The 17566-nt window shown below is 32.4% G+C and overlaps 1 protein-coding gene across 1 annotated transcript in view; it reads right to left on the bottom strand.

Moving 5' to 3' along the window:
- Positions 1-5057: 5057 nt before the first annotated feature.
- PGR (progesterone receptor) overlaps positions 5058-17566 on the bottom strand; it is a 66039-nt gene continuing 53530 nt past the window's right edge. Inside the window, exons 5-8 of the mRNA XM_036324606.1 lie at positions 15968-16112; positions 14356-14486; positions 8385-8542; positions 5058-5746 (exon numbers count right to left, since the gene is read on the bottom strand). Coding sequence (XP_036180499.1) covers positions 5591-5746; positions 8385-8542; positions 14356-14486; positions 15968-16112 — 590 coding nt within the window. The 3' untranslated portion in view covers positions 5058-5590. The remainder of the gene's footprint in view (positions 5747-8384; positions 8543-14355; positions 14487-15967; positions 16113-17566) is intronic.

Below are 17566 nucleotides of genomic sequence, written 5' to 3'. Positions count from 1 at the left end.
ACAATATTTTCATTAAAATCACTACATGACTTAGTCTAGTGAGGATAAGCAATTCAGGGGTTGGCAAACTTACTAGATTATGTGGCTATGTATTCCCTATAAAATTTAAGGGATGCCAACATTCCCAATATCCAATGGCTATTTAAAAGGCATACATTGAGCAAAAGTGAGTTATATCATTCCATGGGGTGTCTGCTTCTCCATTTCACTTTCAGTGAAGACATGGCTGTTGAGTTCTTGAATATGAAAATGAGACAAATTTAAATTTGGGAAAAATTTCTTTGAGTGTTGAGGGATTATGCACAATGTTTTGGAGAGTGTCAAGGTAATTTTTAAAAATTCATATTCTATCCTGAAATCTGGTGTGTAAAAGATAATATAGATGAAAGAAATCATTTAGATATTCACCGCAAGAAAAACTCAAAAATTGTAATAGCCATCTCACCAAAGGAATGCAAGATATCAGATCAAGGCAGACATGAAAATCTCTTGTGGATATTTTGTATTATAACCTTATTAAGAACAGGAATGTTATTTTTTTGGATTGATGACTTCATCATGATTTCTAGACCCATTATTCCCTTTTGTGGAATTAGTATCATAGTAAAAATGGTCTGAGCATGTAATACATACCATCGAATTTTGGAGGGGTTGTGTTCTAGTCAAGCTCTCTATATTTTAAAGAAATACTTTAAAAATGTCAAAATCAGTATCATTATTCTTAATTGATTTATAAGGAAAGGGTGGTAGGCTCTTTAGATTTTTCAATGAAACAAACCCCAAACTCAAAAGACTATAAAGAAATTAATTGAATACTTCTAGCTCTAATTTCAAATCAAAATACATCAAACATTCATATGTACCTAGAGGAAACAAACTGAATTTCTAGATTCCTTGATTTCACTATAGAATATACCAGATTAATCTGGTAAAGTTATAGATAGAACTATGGCTTAATGAAAACATAATAGTGGTTACCATTTCTGAACACCTGTATACTTATTTTTATTTTCTATTTTCATAAAACGATTCAGCAAAGGCAGGTTTAATCAGAGAGGTGAAGTGATTTGCTAAGCTCATTCAGATAGTTAATGCCAGAGAAGTGGGTCACAGGCCTCGGTCTGCTGTTTCCACAGTATCCATTATAATTATATCACTATAGCTGTGGGTAATTTACAAGTTACAGGTTGATATGCCCTAACTACAGAAAAGGCATTGTTTTGGCAGAAACATATTGTCTATCCTCTGTGTAGCAATAAATTATTTTAATGTTAAATAAGTAAAAAAATAATACTGTTGGCTAATTATAAAGTATCATTTTTTTAATGAAAACACAAAAATTGTTATATAACAACTGATATTAGAGGTACAATAGCTTTAGACTCAAATGGCTTCTCAAACCTTTAAAAGGGAAACATTTCATTAACTCAATAGTCTATTTGAGTAACCTTCAAGTATTTTCTGATATATAACCTGTTTTTTATGATATAGATATAATTTCATTTTAGAGCTACCACAAAGAGCGTGACCTAAAAAATAAAGTTTATAATGACATCATAAAAAGAGACATCAGTAGTCAGGAATTTGTAGAGCAAAAGATTTAGAGACTAGATATCTTCCATTTGGTGATGTCATGTTGTTTTGCATAAGCTTTTCTTTTTTTTAAGATTAGCACAAAATATTAAATCCTAGTATTTAGACATGCACTTTATGAATTAAGATCAACATAAAAAATATCAAACATCCTATGAGCTTGCAAAATAAGGAAACCCAACCCTTCTGATCACCACATTCTATTCCCCCATAGGTTAGTGAAATCAGGACATTAAAATTATGTAAAAATTTTTGTAAAAAATTATGTTGAAATTTAAGTCTGTGTTGATGAAAAAATATTGTTTTCATTCAAAGTAAGAAAATCAGATAACAAAATGATCACATCATTAACTGTTCTCTTGGGTCATTACTTGAGTGTGAAAGGCTAATGACATTGTTTTTATTGTTTTTATTTTTGGACACACCTACATTCATTTACCTATGTCACACAATTCATACTGAGAGATACCATTCCCACATTGGTAGGTTTTCTTTATTATATATGAAATTAAAAAATGCATTTATTGGGATGAAATTTTTGGGAAAAAGACATTGAAAGCTTTTTCAACAAATATACACACAGATTTAATGCAAATGAATTTTGATATGACTAAACTAAGGAATTATTTGATATTTATTTTAAAATTAGTATCTTATGTTGTGCTGCATTTGCCTCAGTAAAGTTATACATAAACAATCCTTTGAACTATCAAAAATCACATTGTATTTTTCATTTGTACATTCAACAAAAATTTGAGTGTCTCCTATTTAAGGCACTGCGACTTAAACTTACTATCAGACTGTAACTTTCTTGAGATACAAGGAACAATAACATAGAAGAATTATTAGCACTTTTTTGGCAATAATAGCAGGTACTCAATAAATACTTGTTGAATGAAATCAGAAATCAGAAAAATTTATATACTGAGTTTTATAATACAAACAATTTAGGGCTACTTACCTATAAAGAAACAATTTTATTCTCTGAATTTTCCTTAGGGAGGAAAATGATATTCCATTCATTCAATTTAAAAATTTAGAACGAGGAGCATTAGGTGTTCTTAATAAATATAAAATGTACTTACATTCTCCTATGGTATAATCAGTACAAGGGGATATCTCACAAAGTAGGAAGAAAATGTGGAAAATTTAAAAAAGGTAAAGAGAAATGAAGAGATAGAGAGAGGGACCATGGAAAGATAAGGTGATAAAGTCATGTGTGCAGAGACATGGAGTGATGTAACAAAAGAATGAGAGAGATCCACAGTAATACCAAAAATATAGAGCAAGTCATTGAACTTTCAGTTCAAGAAATGCTATTGACCCACCTCAGGTGGCTCCCAGACTTGTAGGAGAGTTGGAATTATAGAACAACACACTATTGCAATTCAAATGTGCACAAAACGCATGGTGAACCTTAGGGGAAGCAAATAATTGCCTGGACGATGCAGGGAAGGCACAGAAATGATGTTTGGCTGAGTGTTAAAGGTTGAGATATAAATGGGACTGGTATCCAAAGGTGAAAATTTGGGTAGAAAATTGATTTACATGACTGGAACATAAGATGAACATATGACAGTATTGGACAGAGAGAAACAAGTTGTAAGAATTGATGCTTTAACACCATTTCAGACTCCTACTATTATGTGCTGGCATTAATAAGAAAAGTAGACCAAATAAAGTTAAAGGTGTTTTTGAAAAGCTTACTTGGAGATTCTAAAGTGCAGCTATAGTTGAGAATCACTATAATAAGTGACTGGAAGTCAGTGAATATTTTCAATGAGGAATTAGCGTAATTAGATCCTTTTAAGGAAGAAAACTTTGGCCTGGATAGTGCAAAGAGAATGAGTGTGTGGGTGTATCAATACTTTGAAGAACTGAATACCAGTAGTGTCTATTATAATACATATGCATTCACAGAAAAGACATGACATAGACATACTAAGGAAGAGACCATTGTTATACTAATGTTGAGACTATTTGGAATACTTAGGTTAAACTGTTATTCAATGTTATAACCAAGAGTTACATGATTTGCATATTATCTGTTATATTTGCCACATAAATCTAGTGAACTCAAGGCAAAGGCCCTGGTTGGAGCCTGTTTTAATACCCACTTCAAATGCCTTCTGAGAACCTACTATTTATAGATACTCATAGCTAATTCTCCTTTGTAAACTGAAGAAATTATTAGTAAAAAACTAATAATGCCAATTTTTTAATCAGATGAAACCATTTTATCTTGTTTTGGAGGTCACACTAGTATTCGTGAATATTATTCTGTTTGTGTCCCTTGTTAAACTGCAAGTATTTATCAGTTAAATGGAATGAGTAATTAAAAACTCATTAAGAAATCAAACCAGTGTTTTCTATATTGTTTTAGAAGTTATTTTGATTTTCTCATTAACAACTATTAATTTGCATAAGGTGGTATTTTTATTTGTCAGAAAATGTCTAACTTTAAAGAAATTTAGAAAAAGAATTGGATCTCTGGTTTCTCTGGGTTGTTAAAAATTATACATGTATCATATACATGACCTATAATAGGCACATAGATATGCCTTTGGTATAAATTACTTTAACTAGAAAACATTGATGGATTTCAATTGAACTTTACCAGTGTTATGAACTTAGTTCTTCCTGTTTATATCTATACATATAGATGTGTGTGTGTGTGTGTATATATATATATATATATATATATATATATATATATATATCCTTTGAAAAAAATAGATCTCCAGTGACTCATCTCAGGAAAGAACTCATCTAAAAGAATATTTTCCATTCATATGACAATAAAAATAAAAATTGTGTTTTCTAGTTATTATAATTGGTTGCATTACTTTAAGACAGTATCTAGAATTCCCTGAAGTATCTCTCTTAGAATTAGAACAAAGGCACTCAAAAAGTTTCAACCTGTGATTAGTCTATTATGCTTCACTGAGTAGAGTAAGAAAATAATACTCCTCTCTTTTTATCCCTGCCCTACCTCCCTCCCTCTCACCCTCCCTCCCTCTCACCCTCCCTCCCTCCCTTCCTCCCTTCCTCCCTCCATTTTTGGCTTCTTGGATTAGAGAAGATGTTAATAAGAAGCTCTGATCAAAAGGAACATTTTGCAATAAAGGTATTATTATACCAGAGTTAAAGGTGAGGACACTGAGAATCAGTAAAGTGACTTTCCACATGCTCTCAAGTAAGGAGTGGAATTAGGCCAGCAACTCTTCTGACTTCCCATTTCGATTCATAATATCTTACTAGAGGACAATTCCCAAAAGTTAGTAAAAAACTATAAAACCCACAATACTATTGTCATAATAGTATGGCTCTACTTAATAACTTCTTTAGAGATTTATGTCTCCAGACTGGAAAGCAGTCTTATATGTGAGCTACTTTTCCTAGTTTGAGGAACATCAATCTACTTCAAAAGTTTAAACTCCTTTTCTCTATGTATTTTCTGCATTTAAAAACTCCTGAAAATCTTTTAAAGGTTATAAATTTCCTTCTAACAAAAATGTATATACACTCATGTAGACAAAATTTTGCATACCATTTTAAAGGTCCATTTTAAAAAAAATAATCGAGGAGACAAAGGGATCTGCCTAAAGGAACATATATAATAGCTTTTTAGTATTACATGTAAGATTTTTTTCTCTCTAAAACAGATTTGTTAGATGCAAAAGTTTAAAATCTTCACCTAAATGGTATGAAATAACATGTATAAGGTTAAGTTTACCTTAACCTTCAATTTTAGTACTTTTTCAATCTTGTAAACTCTTAAAGAAAATATGGGTACACAAAACACTTAAAATTCTAATTACACCATATAAATGAAAACAGTTAAAATCTCACAGTTTTCTCTGGAATTTATACAGAATGATATGATATGAATGTAAGGCTTTGAGAAGAACATTGTAAGAACTTGAGACCTCATAATCCTGACCCAAACAAAAACAGACATACGACAAAATTTAATTTTTAAAGGTAAAAATGGAATTCACTTTTTATGAAAGAGAAGATGTTTCACCATCCCTGCCAAGATTTTGGGTAATTGTGCAGCAATAACTTCAGACATCATTTCTGGAAATTCAACGCTCAGTGCCCGGGACTGGATAAATGTATTCAAGCAGTACAGATGAAGTTGTTTAACAAGCTGTTGGTTTAACAAATGGAAAAAAAAATGTAAGAAAAGTAAAAAATTCATATACTATTCAAGCAAGGCAACTTATTGTTAAATTTTTCTAACAATATAAATACTCACCAAGATGTTTTCTTCTTACCAAAATGAAAATAACTAGCTCAACTTTCTTGAATATATAAAATATCACACACTGTGTAATGTTATAATAGTAAAATAGGATTTTTAAAAATGAAAGTAGGTGGAAGGAAAAATGTCGGCCGAATAGGCAGATGTGTCCTGTGCCTTGTCTTGGAGCAGACAGAAAGAGCAACTAAATTGACCACAAGACCTCAAAAAGCCAAAGAAATTCTGAGAAAGAAGAACAAAGCAGGAGACTTACATTTCCTGATTTCAAGCTATACAATAAACTTATAGTGATAAAAACAGACCAATAAACCAGAGGAATAAAATCAAGAGCCCAGAAATAAACCAGAGTATATATAATCAAGTAAGTTTTTTAAAATCCTCACTTGAGGATATGTTTATTAATTTTAAAGAAAATGGAAGAGAAGAAGGGAGGAAGGGAGAAAGGAGAGAGAGAGAAACATTGATGTCAGAGAGAAACATTGATTAGTTGCTTCTCATATGCCCTGACCAGGTATGGAACCCACAACCTAGATATGTGCCCTGACTGGGGACTAAACCTACAGCCTTTTTTTTTTTTTTTTTTGTATGTATAATGCTCCAATCTATTGAACCACCTGGCTGGGGCTCAACTAACATTTGACAAGGGAGCCAATAATACTTAATGAAGCTTGACTCCTCTTACACCCCTCACAGAAATTAACTTGAAATTAATTAAAGATTTAAATGTAGGACCGCCCAACTGACATAGCTCAGTGGTTGAGCATCGACTTATGAACCAGGAGGTTTGATTCCCAGTCAGGCACATGACTGAGTTTGGGGTTCAATCCCCAGTAGGGGGCGTGCAGGAGGCAGCTGATCAATGATTCTCTCTCATCATTGATGCTTCTCTCTTTCTCCCTCTCCCTTCTTCTCTAAAAACAATAAAAATATATTTAAAAAAATAAATATATGTAGGAACTGAAAGCATTAAATGCCTACTAGAAAATAGAGAAAAAAAGCTCCTTGACATGAGTCTTGGTAATGATTCTTTGGAAATCACACCTAAAACACAAGCAATAACAATAACAACAAAAAGCAGGACTACATCAGTCTAAAAAGCCTCTGCACAGCAAAAGAAACTATCAACAAAGTGAAAACACAACCAAAGGTATGGGAAAAAATATTTACAAACCATATAACTGGTAAGAGGTTATTATCTGAAATATATAAAGAACTCCTATAACTCAGTAGCAAAAAACACCCCAACAAACAAATAAACAAACAAAAAAACCCAACCCAAATTATCCAATTAAAAAATGGGCAAAAGACCTGAATAGACATTTTTACAAAGAAGATATATACGAGTGGCCAACAGGTACATGAAAAGATATCATTAGGGAAATGCAAATGAGAACCACAATGAGATATCACCTTATTCCTGTTAGAAAGGTCCTGAGTAAAAAGACAAGAGATAACAAGTGCTGGTATGGAGGCAGAGAAAAAAGAACTCTTGCACACTGTTGGTGGAATTGTAAATTGGTACAGCCTCTATGGAAAACAGTATGGGGGTTCCTCAAAAAATTAGAACTACCATGTGATCCAGCAATTCCACTTCTGGGAATATATCCAAAGGAAACAAAAAAACTCTAGCTAAAAAAGACATCTGCACCCTCATATTCCTAGCAGCATTATTTATAATACACAAGGGAAATAACCTATGTGTTCATCAATGGATGAATGGATAAAGAAGATGGCATGTGTATATAAAATATATACCCAATGAAATATTATTCAGCCATAAGAAATTAAGAAATCTACCATTTGCAACAATGTGGATGGACCATAAAGGCATTATGCCAAGTGACATAAGTAAAACAAAGACTGTATGATCTCACTTACTAGTATATGTGGAATCTAATAATAATAATAAAAAAGAACCTACCAAACTCACAGAGTTTGCCATCTACACCTCATTTTAACTTCTCTCTCTGAATCTTTACTGTATGTGGTGTCTCTGACTTTCTCATGCATGAGGGGTTCCCATAGGTATATATGTTATTAAATTGGGTTATTGTCTCTTGTTAACTTGTCTCATGTACATTTAATTATTAGACCAGCCAAAAGAATCTTGAAGGGTAGAGGAACATTTTTTTCCTCCTCAATTGTTATTAACTTATAATTCCATCAAAAATGCTATGAGAGTGTTATTTTCCACCTCCATACTTTTGCTTTTCCTGTAAATGTTGTCCAACTGAAGGCCAAAATATTTTAGAACATATTCAGGAAAATGTATCACAATTCCTATCAACTATTAGATTACCCTCAAATTATAAAAATACTAGTAAGAGGACATTTAGGTGATCTATATAAAAAATAAACAAAGCAAAATATAAATTCTGAGCAATATGATGCAAATACTGTTTTAAAATATAAGTACAACTATAAATTTAAGGAAACCATATGACGTAAAATTTAGATTTAATATTTTAAAAGTTATAAAAATTCAGAAAATATTCATTGATATTCTAGAAAATGAAATACTTACATCATGCAAGTTATCAAGAAACTTTGTAAGTTGGTAGAAACGTTGTGAACTAGAGACAACACCTTTTTGCCTCAAACCAATTGCCTTGATGAGCTCTCTAATGTAGCTTGCTCTCATTTCATCAAACTGGTTTTGACTTCTTAGCCCTTCCAGAGGAACTGTAGAAAGACAATCACAAGTGTCAATTATGCTTAAAATGATGACACAAGTGGTTTATAAAACACATTTTTGGGCTGTGTGATGATTTTTTTGGTATGTAACTCTATACACAACATATTAAATAAGAAATAGTGTTACTGATACTTTTAGGACATATAAATTTCTGGTTCTCTGGAAGAATATAAGAACAAGCAGGCAATATAAACATTTCAGCTTACCTATATTAGAGCTGCGTCAATTGTATTTAAATTAGAATTTGCTTAAAAGAGCACCTGACAGTATTCTATAGCTTTGTCTCAAATACTTGGTTTGATTAAGTATGCAACAGCGTGTAGTCTTTTTCTTTCTTTCCTTTTAACAAATACTTGGATTTCTCTGTGAAGTCTTGTGTTCTATGGATGAAGAAGGAGTGCTGTAATAAATCTAACAGAAGAACCTTACAGGGTGATCTGATCATAAATTCCTAACTGGGCAGGTCATAGTGAGTAGTCATGTCCAAGTCTATGACTTCCTTATTGAAAGGTTTTTAAGCTAGCCCTGTCCATTGTTCTTGTGCAACAACCTTAACACACCTTTGAAACGTCAGAATTAATCCTCTTTTTCAGACCCTTAAGAGAGCACATAATCTTAACTGTCCTGTAATCCAATCTCTGCCTTGCTTTCTCCCATCTTCAGGCAATCTTCCTTACCTTTCCTCCTTAATTCAAAAGAAACTGCAAACTGTCATTCTCTGGAACATTTAAGATTTGCTTCCTGGCAACTGTCATTAGTTTGGCTCATATAAACTCTTGTACAATTTATAGATTTGGATGTTTCTTATGTCAATATCATATAAATCTCAAGTATCTCTCATTAAGATTATTCCTGGATAATTTATCTTTTTTGTTGTCATTTTAACATTACCTCATTAAAGTTTCTAACTCTTTCCTATTAATATGGGAGAAAACCATTGCTATTTGAATATTTCCCTTATATCCCTTCACTTGATTATATTGTTTTTATATTTTTAAATGTATATTTTAATTCTAATTTTGGGGTGATTACCTTTGTTTTCTTGGTATACAACACTATATTCAAATAATACCTTCATTTTCCTCTTTCCAGTATGGTCATGTACCACATAATGAGGTTTCTGTAAACAACAGACGGCATATACAATGATGGTCCCATAAGATTATGATAGAGCTGGGAAATTCCTATTGCCTACTGATGTTGTAATGCAATACATTATACAAATACTTACCATTGTGTTACAATTACCTGTAGTATTTAGCACAGTAACATGCTGTACAGTTTTTTAGGCCAGGAGATATAGGGGAAGAATCTGTCACCCCAAATATGTCTATTTGGTATAAGGATTATTTTAGGCTGGCTAATTTAAAAAACAGCAGACATGGGAGAAACTCTGAAAGCCCAGTAGAATTTACTCTTTGTAAAAGGTATTTACAAGTCTAAGGGACATCTCCAAAGGGTGTCTTCTGCTCTGTATCAGGAAGTGGGGGATGACTTTATCTCTAGAAACTCTTATCAATGCAGAAGACAGTGACTTAAATCTTTACCTTGTTGACTCTGCTTTTCTTGTTAACCTCCAATAACTGCCTCCCTTCCACCATAAGCTTCTTTCGTCTGCAGCTGAAGATGGAATTTAAGGTGTGGCTTCAGCTATTTGGCAAATTACTAAATTTTCCTAGGTCTCTTCCATGTATTCAGGAGGTATACATGTTATTACACTTCTGTTTTCCTCCTGTCATTTATTACAGGGATGTCTCAGCCAAGAACCAAGCTGAATAGAGGAGAAATTATTTTTACTACCCTACAGTAGGCTAGATCCCATATAGCCTAAGTGTGCAGTTTGGGTAAGTGCACTCTATTTTTCACACATGATGAAATCACCCAATGTCTTTATAAGTAATGTATGACTGTAGTTGTAGCTCTTATTTCTGCTTCATGATTCAGTGCATTGTTCAGAACTTCCAGAATAGTAAATATAATAGTGGTGACAAATGCTCCTATTTTGTTGCTGACTTTAATGGAAATGGCTCTTATTATATGTTAACTAGTAATTTAGATATTTACCTCTGAAATCTTTAATTCATATTTCTAGATTCTAGGCACAACTTCCTGTTCTTACGGCTAAGTCTCTTATTTCCATTGTCAATTTACCTATAACTTTTTGCTTAAATAAATAGGTCCTGTTGCCACTTGTCTAAGATGCCCTGGTTGATTTCTTCTTTTGTATTTTACTATTTTCTCTTGCTAGATCTTTAACAATTTGGGTGTCAGATGTCCTTCTTGATTCTGATTTCCCACAAATTTTAGTATTTTGCCCTACTTTTAAGACATTTTTCAACTTTGTCTTCCAATGCTTCTACTGACTTTTAAATTCTTCACATACATATCAATAATTTTAGTTTTCAAGGGCTCTTTCCTTTTCGTATTATTCTTTTTTCATCGTATCCAGTTCTTAATTTCATGGGGTACAATATATTCTCTTATCTTTCTAAGGAGGGGTTAACTTTTCTATTTTTCTGAAGTTTTTGTCTCCATGGTCTCTGTTTCCTTCAAGTTCTTTTTTTTTCTTTCTGTTTTGTCTTTGTCTTTGATGTCAAAAGTATTCCTCATTGTTTATTTATACTCAAGAGTAGAAAACTAAAGAGCTGATTGATAGTTATATTTGAATGGGTAGTGCTCTCTGACTGTGAGCTTTATTGCAGGGAAGTCTAGCTGAGCTATTTCAAAGAGAAATCCCTGCTATTATTTAGTTATTTTTTTTTCTGGCTAAACAGATTCTGCAGAGAAGAAATTTTCATTTTCCATATCTGGAGGATATAAATTTGGAAGGCAAGGTTCTGGGAGACAGGTGGGAGAAGTATGCTGTCTCAAAATTTGGCAAATAATCTTAATCTGTTTTCAACATGGAAACCCTCACCCTCAACAGTACCTGTGGTTCACCAATACAGCTTTCTTCTGTTATATCCTCTTCAGGGAATAATTTACAATCTCTGTCTCAGTTGGTGAGAAACAATTGGCATGGTTGGGTGATATTTGGAAACTGACTTTCAACAGAACTCCATTTTTAACTCTACCTTCACTCTCCTTTCGAAAACTCGTAAATGTCACCAATTGAACAACATGCCAGAGGTTCAGTGATACAAATAAAGGCGCTTCTTGAATTTTCTTACTTCTGGCTTAGGTATGCTAAATTGGTTGTGCTTGCTAACTTAAAAAATGTTATTGCTATTGATTCCTCTCTCATCCTCTTTTCATTTTTATTTTTAAAGATCTCATTGCTAATATTTTAGTGTAGTTTTAGAGGAACCAATGGAAAAATGTATGTGTTCAACCTGCCATATTTTCCTGAAGATTCGTATTTTAGTTTATAATGGAAAATGGGAGGCTTAAATTCTTATGCATCCAATCATCAAACTTTCCTGTTGCCAACTTACTTATTGCATTTTTAAAAAGGTTTTTTAAAGTTGATTTTTAGAAAGAGAGGAAGGCAGAGGGAGAGAGAGAAACAGTGTTTGGCTGCCTGCTTCACACGCATACCCGCCTCCTAAGGATAGAGCTGGCAATCCAGGCATGTGCCCTGACCAGGAATCAAACCAACAACCTTTCAGAGCAATGCCCAACCAACTGAGCCACACCAGCCAGGGATCACTGCATTTATTTTTAAAAGATATTCCTTATTTAAGATTTCAAAATTATTTCTATTAGTTTTAGTTTGTTTTTAACAACATAAGTGTTCACATTTAAGTTAATTATCTGGTATTATCTTAGAACATAATTTCAGATAAATATCCAAACCAAGTTTTTCCAAAATATACAGTATTTTTCCAACGATGTTTATTCCATACTCATTGATTTGTGATGTTCATATTATGGTATATTAAGTTCTAATATATACTAGTCAGACTTGAATAACAGTTCAACATATCTATTCTTTTCTCACACTGTATTAATTATTGTAGCTTTCTAATTTCCCTCCCCTGGCTCCAAATTTTCGTAATGCATACCTATTTATTCCCTTCCTTTCCATGGCTCTAGTGACTGTGCGAGTATGTGTCAAGATACAGCCTCCGTTTGCTTGGGCACCAGGTGATGATAATGAGCAGAGCCCTCTTGTTGATTTGCATTAAACATATAGTGGGAAGAACAAATACTCCGAATTTTGTTGTTGTTGTTAAGCTACTGAGATTTTGGGATTTTTTGGTCATAATGGAGTCTATCCATAAATACATAATTTTGTTAATAATAAATAATTTGGGAGATAATATAAGACCATCTATGGCAGAACTGATTCATTCTGTCGAGAAGGGCAGAAGTTAACTGCTGTAATATTAAATTTATGCCATCTGACCCTTTTGGCCAGTCTCATATCAATGCCCTTAGTCCACTTTATGCACTTCATCAAATTAGGCTTGAAGGTCTTTGCTCCAGTGGGTTTTCCAGGGGGAAAATAGGCTATAAACCCTTAGATCCTGAATCAGTCCCTGACTTTTCTAAGGGTTTAGCTTTTCTGCCTTTACTCTTGATAGGTTACTCCTATATGAGATGTGTGCACTAGAAAGAAGTTCCTGCAAAGATACTGCGGAGAAGACCTTTGGCTCACCTTCTACCTAAGACCTTGGCTTTCTGTTGTTCTCTTTCAGATCACTATGAATGAAGGCTCAATTCAAACACTCCACTTGAGCTTACCTGTGCATGGAAAGAGCACAGAAGAGGGTAAAAGGTAAAAGCGGTTTTAAAAATTTTCTCACCCTTGAGGATCCACTGAGACAGAGGTACACTGTTCTTTGTGTACAAAGAAAAGAGAGAGAGAGAATTAAATAAAATGCCCCTACTTTCTGGTGACCAAAGCTATGCTTTCTAATATACCATTTTCTTTTTCTTCTGAGTATAGAGCTCAGGTGTATTTCCCAGCCTCTCCTGCAGTTAAGGTGGGCCATGGGAAGTGGGTGGAAATGACATATGGTACGTCCAGGTTTCCCCTCCAAACCTTTCTCACTCCGTGTTCATTTTCTAGTCAGACCCGGTGGCACACTCCAAGCTGCTAGGAGAGGGTGGTGTCCCTTTAGGAAAGGAGCCTGGGTTTTCTTGCTAACCTACTGGACTATGGTTGTGAGCGATAAACTGCTATTGTATTATGTTGCTGTTCTTGGTAGTTATTTATTACAACAGCCTATCCTAACATAGAGAATGATTCCAAACAAAATTATGTAGTTTAATAGTAAATCCTTGGTGGGGTGGGTAGAGAGAAGCATAGTTTGTGTCTATGCAATATTAATTAGTTTATAATAACTTAAATGTGTGAACATAAAAAAAAATCATTTAAGCCCTAACTGGTTTGGCTCAGTGGATAGAGCATCAGCATGTGGATTGAAAGGTCCCAGGTTTGATTCCAGTCAAGGGCATGTACCTTGGTTGCGGGCACATCCCCAGTAGGAGGTGTGCAGGAGGCAGCTGATCGATGTTTCTCTCTCATGGATGTTTCTAACTCTCTATCCCTCTCTCTTCCTCTCTGTAAAAAATCAATAAAATATATTTTTTAAAAAACCATTTAATGTTTTATAAAAAAATGGAATTGGTTGAACTGATAGGTTATTTTAGTATTATGTGTTAAGTAAAACCTGAGAAATAGGATGAAACTTTATTAACGTCTATGACAGTAGAATGGGTGTTTCTCCTTTGCAGTTACAATAGAAGATTCATACCTCCTGTATAATCATATGATCATATAGTTGTTTGAAACTTTCCTAATGAATAAAAAAATAAAAAAGTAAGTATTTTATATTACGTTACTTATACTCACTTGTATTAAGGAGTAGCAATACTTTCATACAGAGGAACTCTTCATGGCTAAGTTGAAGCTTCACAAACTCCTGTGGAATCTGCCACATGGTAAGGCATAATGAATAGAATGATAATTCCTTCATCCGCTGTCTTCCATCATACACAACACCCAGAAGAAAAAGTAACAGGGAAAGAAATTCACACATGTATATTAGCCAGTTTATGTAATTTATTACAGAATATGAGATTTAGTAGTTACCTTATTTATTATTAAAAATGACTTTTCATAAAGAAGCAATGATATTTGGAATTTTAAACGTCAAAATTTTTTCACAATGCTGAATTTTTGAGGTTAAAAAATTTTAAAGTTAGAAAATCATATTAAATACCCATTGACCAAGGTTAACATTTCTTTTTTTATCATCACACCAAGAAGTTGTAGGAGTTGAAAATGTGGAACTAAGGAATGCTCAGGAAATAATTTATTTACTGATGGACTCCTTCTGTGAAAAAAATATATGAATTTTTGTGTGCAATCCAATAGGAGAATGGATTTTCATCACAGAAAGTAGAGTATAGAATAGTTCAGTGGTGCAATTCAGAGCATTCAGTTTGCACTAGTTACACTGTGAACTATTCTAGGAGAAATGTATGGTGATACAGAAAAAAGAACATCAGGAAGAATTAAATAATTGACAAAGTCAAACACAAATTCTGAAGGTTGAGGACATTTTTAAAAACTATTTTCTCAACCATGTACTGTTTTATAATATTCACATTAATCGCATGATGCTAACAAGAATAATGAAGACTAGATTTTGACTCAGAAGAGTGAAGATTAATTGAGATTGTCACTCAGATCCTTAGGTATGTTATGCAATTCTTCTGAGCCTCAGTTTCCTGAGCTGTAAAATAAAGGATATTAATTCCTTATCAATTTCAAAGGATAGTAGTATTTAAAATGGATTACAATATACAAAAGTTAACTATAAACTGTCAAGATTTATATAAGTTATGTTATATAGTTCTGAGTCAACATTCACCATTAAAATAGTATAAATATTTCCATGAAAAGATTCTGATTTAAAGATTATATGTAGAACATTAATTACAGAAATTTAAATATAATCAAGCAAATTAAAATATTTATCTTTCAATTTTAAAAATAAATCCTCAGTGTTGTTTTTCCTCTAATGAGAGATGTCTTTACCTTTTGAAGGTAAATCAATATTTTCAAGCAAATTATTTATAATTTACTTCATTATCTTCATTAGCACCAAAGAAATTTTAATTTGATAAATAAACATTTAATTTTGTCTTTAAGTATATTTCTTGATACATTCCTGAAGTTTAAAAAAATTGCATTTCAAACAATTACTATACATTGAAACAAAAGGAAAACTCTCCATATATCAAATTAACTGATAAGATGGTATAATTATATTAATATTGTCAAGCTATAATTGATATGAGATAATATCAATCGATATGAGGTAATTCTGAGAAATCTTTCAAGAAAACTATTACTTAGCACACTAAATGTATGATTATCTGTTGAAATGTAATTTTCAAGATTATCCTACATACATACTTATGCTAATAAGAACTACAAAAGTCAAGTTACTACTTACTCATTTATTATTAGATCAGGTGCAAAATACAGCATCTTCCCACTGACATGTTTATAGGATCTCCACCCTAGTCCAAACACCATTAAGCTCATCCAAGAATACTGAATGAGAGTTATCTGGTCATCAATATGTAAGTTTCTAAAACCTACAAAACAAATGAAAGAATAAAATGATCACAAAATCACTTGTGCTAAAAATGTTAAAAATAAATAGAAATTTTAAAATAAATGTGAGTAGAATAATATAATATTTTCAATTTTAATACATTGTACATTAAAAATCAGCAATTTTGGAAAGCGTTAAAAATATTCACTGTGATTTAGCATTCTGGGAATTAACTAATTGAATCAACTGTCCACCACTCACTCATGTAACACTCATTTATTGAGAACTATTTATGTATTGGTCATTAAAATGCTAGGGTTACAACGGTGGGTAATGCAAAACCCTTGCCCCTACAGGAATCTCATAAGTCAATAGGAGAAACAAGCTCACAGTGCAATGATAGAAAAGGTTAAGGGAGTACACCAGGCAATTGGAAGATCAGGAAAAAGAGATAATTTCCAGGCAGAATATAATCAGTTTGTTGAGGAACCTCAATTCTTTAAGACATAACCATAAACTGGTAGAGTAGAGAGAACAGAATGCATCAAAGAAATATTTAAAAAGTAAAATCAAAGAAATTTGGCAAATGATTGTGTAGGTAAGAGGAGAAAGTTGCAAATAGATTTTCCAGTATTTTACTTGAATAATGGATAATGGTAACAACATTAATGTGATAAAATAAAGAAGGAGAAATAGGCTAGAGAATAAATAGTAAGTTTGGATATATTTGAGGGAACTCTGAAATATCCAGATAGTTGTTAGATATGTAAATTAGAATAATGGAGAAATATTGAGCTAGAAATATAAATTTAGAAATTATTTGTATTTAAATGTAGCTAAAACAATGAGAGTGGAAGAAATCTTTTATTATAGGTATTGAGGAAAACTAGTGTCTTAGAACATCAATCACTTTCCACCGAGCTATTTAATAACATCATATATTCCCCCTTAGAATCCATTGAAGTACACCTACAAATGACCAATTTAAAAAACAAAACCAAAGCAAGCTTAATTTCTTAAATCTCAAGGGAGAAAGACATTTATTTCCTGATTCTGTTAATCATCTCAAGGTCAGTGGCAGAAAAGGTTATCTTCTCTCCATACACTTCACATAGTCCCATCTTCATGTAAATGGTAGAAATGTATACATTTCTAAAAATATGTATTTGTAAAGTATATGTGTCCAAAATATATTTCATATATGTTATTAGAAATATATATAACAGATTATTATTTCACATATATGGAAAATGGCAGACTCATAGTAAATTAGGTTCAATTAATCAGATGTATTAAAGATTAACATTTTTCACTATCTTCCCTGATACATTTTTATTACCTATACCTTTCTTAATGTTATAACTTTCTATAGAGAGCATTATATAAAATTAAATATTTGCCTTCCTATGCTATATATTGTTTATCGTAGGGCTTATGTTAATTTCTGAGCAATTTTTAAAATATGATAAAGTTACATAAGTTATTTCATTTGTT

The sequence above is a fragment of the Myotis myotis genome, unplaced genomic scaffold (genome assembly GCF_014108235.1).
Source record: "Myotis myotis isolate mMyoMyo1 unplaced genomic scaffold, mMyoMyo1.p scaffold_m19_p_10, whole genome shotgun sequence".
Lineage (NCBI taxonomy): Eukaryota > Metazoa > Chordata > Mammalia > Chiroptera > Vespertilionidae > Myotis > Myotis myotis.
Note: the sequence above shows the minus strand (reverse complement) of the source record. Positions and strands in the feature narration are given on the sequence as shown.